At 41.4% G+C, this 3,143-nt stretch overlaps 1 protein-coding gene across 1 annotated transcript; it reads left to right on the plus strand.

The window, feature by feature from the left end:
- LOC138005482 (uncharacterized) lies at nucleotides 1–2,653 on the plus strand. Its single transcript, XM_068851703.1, has 3 exons — nucleotides 1–268; nucleotides 387–712; nucleotides 2,492–2,653. Exons 1-3 carry the CDS (start codon nucleotides 1–3, stop codon nucleotides 2,651–2,653), a joined length of 756 nt encoding a protein of 251 aa, XP_068707804.1.
- The last annotated feature ends 490 nt before the right edge of the window (nucleotides 2,654–3,143 follow it).

A 3,143-nucleotide genomic window follows, 5' to 3' on the forward strand; every position in this document is an offset into this window, starting at 1 on the left:
ATGGTCAGACGACTAGCCGCAAATCCTGAGAAACTACACTTGTACAATGACATCATCCAAGAACAAAAGTCTCGAGATTTCATTGAAAAGTTGAAAGATCCAGATACAACCAACGAAGTATGTCACTACATACCCCACCATGCTGTCCACAAGGACTCCAACACAACTCCTCTACACATTGTGTACGATTGCAGTTTCAAACAAGGTGATCAACCCAGCTTGAATGATTGCTTACAGCCAGGTTCTCCGCTGCTCAATGACCTTACTGGTATACTTCTACGCTTTCGTCTCCACCAGTATGGCATAACTGCGGACATTGAAAAGGCATTTTTACCTTGACGAAGCCGATCGAGACGCCACACGATTACACTACTTATCTAATGCAGATGACCCGGGGAGTGAATTCATTGTATACCGATTCAAGTCTGTTATGTTTGGTGCCACAAAGTCCCCCTTCATCTTAAATGCCACTCTCAACAAGCACCTCGCAGAGTCTACAGACCAAGTCAGCATGGATATGTTAAGAAATCTGAACGTGGACGACCTCGCCTCTGGAGTAAGTGATGAAGGTTCAGCAGTCAACTATTATCAAGATGCCAGGAACACGATGTCTCCAGTGGGTTTCAATCTCAGGTCGTGGAGTTCAAACAGCCCTGGACTTCAGCATCTTGCAGCCAAGGATCAAGTCCTTGACAACAGCCCAGCCAAAAAGGTGCTTGGCATACTAGGGAACATAACTTCAGACACACTGGGATTCTCATATAAGCGAGCAACGTCTATCCCTCCGTTATCAAGCAAGAGAGAGGTTTTACTAGAAACAGCAAAGGTCTTTGATCCTCTCGGCCTACTCCAACCGGTCATTGTTTTTGAACGGTCGAGATTGTTTAATTGTCGGAGCAACTCAGAATCACTGAAACGAGCGCTTAGGCTTAATCAATAGGTGCGGTTACACTCACCATGGTAAATGCCATTTCCCATGGTAAATTATCCCACGGTGCCTCACACTTGGGTTTTAGTATACCGTGTTAACTAGGGGTCACACGTTACGAAGATTACCGAGGTAAAACGAAATCTCACGCAATTCATTGGCGGGAAATTTAATCACAACTTCATCAGCATAGCGATTGGCTCTTGTACCTCGGGCATCAAAACACCCTTCCAACTTCCCACGTTAAATGTCATGGGCGCTTCCACTGATCTTTTTGACGTATCCATGGATATTTAACACGGGAAATTTACCTCGGGAAGCGTCGGTCACACTACTAAATACAGTTTCCCGTGGTAAAAAGGCAATTTACCACGGTAAAAGTGCCCCGTGTAACCGCACCTAATAAACGAGTGCTATTTTCTTCACACGATCTCGTGCAAAGTGTAGTTAGCCAAACTGTAAATTGAAAGCTAAAATGTTAAAGAGGGTTTAGGCCTAATCACTGAAACTAACGCTTTGGCTTAATCACTAAACGAGTGCTATTTTCTTCACACAATCTAGTGAAAATTGTAGTTAGCCAACCCGTAAATTGAAAGCGAAAATGTTAAGAGAGCTTAGACCTAATCACTGCAACGAGTGCTATTTTCTTGACACGATCTCGTGAAAAATGTAGTTAATCTAACCATAAAATTCACAATTGATCACTACTTAATTCGCGAGTCACGCTTTAAGAATGAGAAACACTGTTTTGAATAAATTACATACTTCAACTTGAATTTATTAGTTTCTGCGTACCGCGTAGCTACGCAGAACTTTATTCGAGTGGCAGGGTACGTGGGGCTTTCGTTGGTAGCATTTACACAAACGTCGCAAATCTTTAAAATGATTTTCCTCAACTGTAAAGCTTTTCTGACGTCGGAAAAAACAAAACTTTCCTGACATTTATTCAAAACAGCACATGAGCTTGCGAAAACCAAACCTTCATTAAGTGCCCCGCGAAATAAGCCAATCGGTGCGTAGATTGCATTGCCGCAACCTTTTTTTAGAAGCCAATGAAAAATGGTGTACTGTCGAACTTTACCAGATCTCACATTTCCAGTGACAGAGTGAGATCTGGGTACGAGATTAGGAAAAAGTATTAGCCTGTGAGAATGCTTGCGTGACAGTTTCATTCGCAGTGATTTCCACTAAACTTTGTTTGAAAGGATAAATTCGCCAAAATCATACAATATTCAATATTGCTTATCACTTACTGGGTTTCGTCATGTTGAGGATTAAAAAGAGTGTGATATTTTAGGGGTCTTGGGCTCTTGATGTTTTGCATATATGTGCTTGCTGACTGTGACATCGCATTTGCAGATATGTCCAGAAATGCCCAGATGGCATTTGCCTATTTTCCCAGCCGAGTTATATTTAGTAAATGGAAATAAATAAGCATCACACTTCTGCGTTTATGAGAATTGACAAAATTTAAGAATGTATATAGGAATTTAATGAGTTCAGTTTTTTACTTGCTAGGTTTCTTCAAGTTGGGGTTTTTGTTGGTTTTTTCACATCTTACAGTACGATTCTCAGTTGAGTATGACACTAGGGACGTTGGTGACAAAGGTTCAGCGTTTAAAGTTACCATGTTGTCAAGGGCAACTTCCTTCGTTTCCAAGAGTAACTTTTAGGGCCTTGACGTCACGAGCGAGCGATGAGCCCGCCAAAATCTACAAATGGTAACGGTTAAATTCAAACTGGCGACCGTTACCAGTTAAATGACGTCAAACCCTGAAAAGTTACCCTTGGAAACGAAGCAAGTTGCCCTTGACAACATGGTAACTTGAAATTTTGTCACCAAACTTCCCTAGTGTCATACTCAACTGAGAATGGTAGTATTTTTCCCTTGAGCTTGCTAATCTGCGTACAGCGCACATGGAAATGCAATCTTAGACTTGAGTAAACTATACACCAATTGTACTTCCACATTTCAACTAAAGCCTTTTGATTTTTACCGAAAACCTTCACACCTCAAATCGACAAATATAAACGCAAAGAAGTATAGCTCTTTGTAGCTTCTATGCGAATGACCATAAAATCTGTTACAAATTAGAACAGAAGTGAACTAAGTTTCAAATGAAGAACTACCTAAGAAGTCAATGGAGTAGACTAGACCTCGTACACTGCATGAGCACATGGCAACAGCTTCCTTGAGTGCTTGTTCATAAGGGGA

This window comes from Montipora foliosa, chromosome 6 (genome assembly GCF_036669935.1).
Source record: "Montipora foliosa isolate CH-2021 chromosome 6, ASM3666993v2, whole genome shotgun sequence".
In the NCBI taxonomy this organism is placed as follows: Eukaryota; Metazoa; Cnidaria; class Anthozoa; order Scleractinia; family Acroporidae; genus Montipora; species Montipora foliosa.

What these genes read in the sequence shown, in the direction of transcription:
- LOC138005482 (XM_068851703.1), top strand. Translation starts at nt 1, where the DNA reads ATGGTCAGACGACTAGCCGCAAATCCTGAGAAACTACACTTGTACAAT. An exon ending in GCTGCTCAATGACCTTACTG is followed by an intron (nt 269 to 386) that starts GTATACTTCTAC and finishes TATCTAATGCAG; the next exon opens with ATGACCCGGGGAGTGAATTC. An exon ending in ACAACAGCCCAGCCAAAAAG is followed by an intron (nt 713 to 2,491) that starts GTGCTTGGCATA and finishes CACATCTTACAG; the next exon opens with TACGATTCTCAGTTGAGTAT.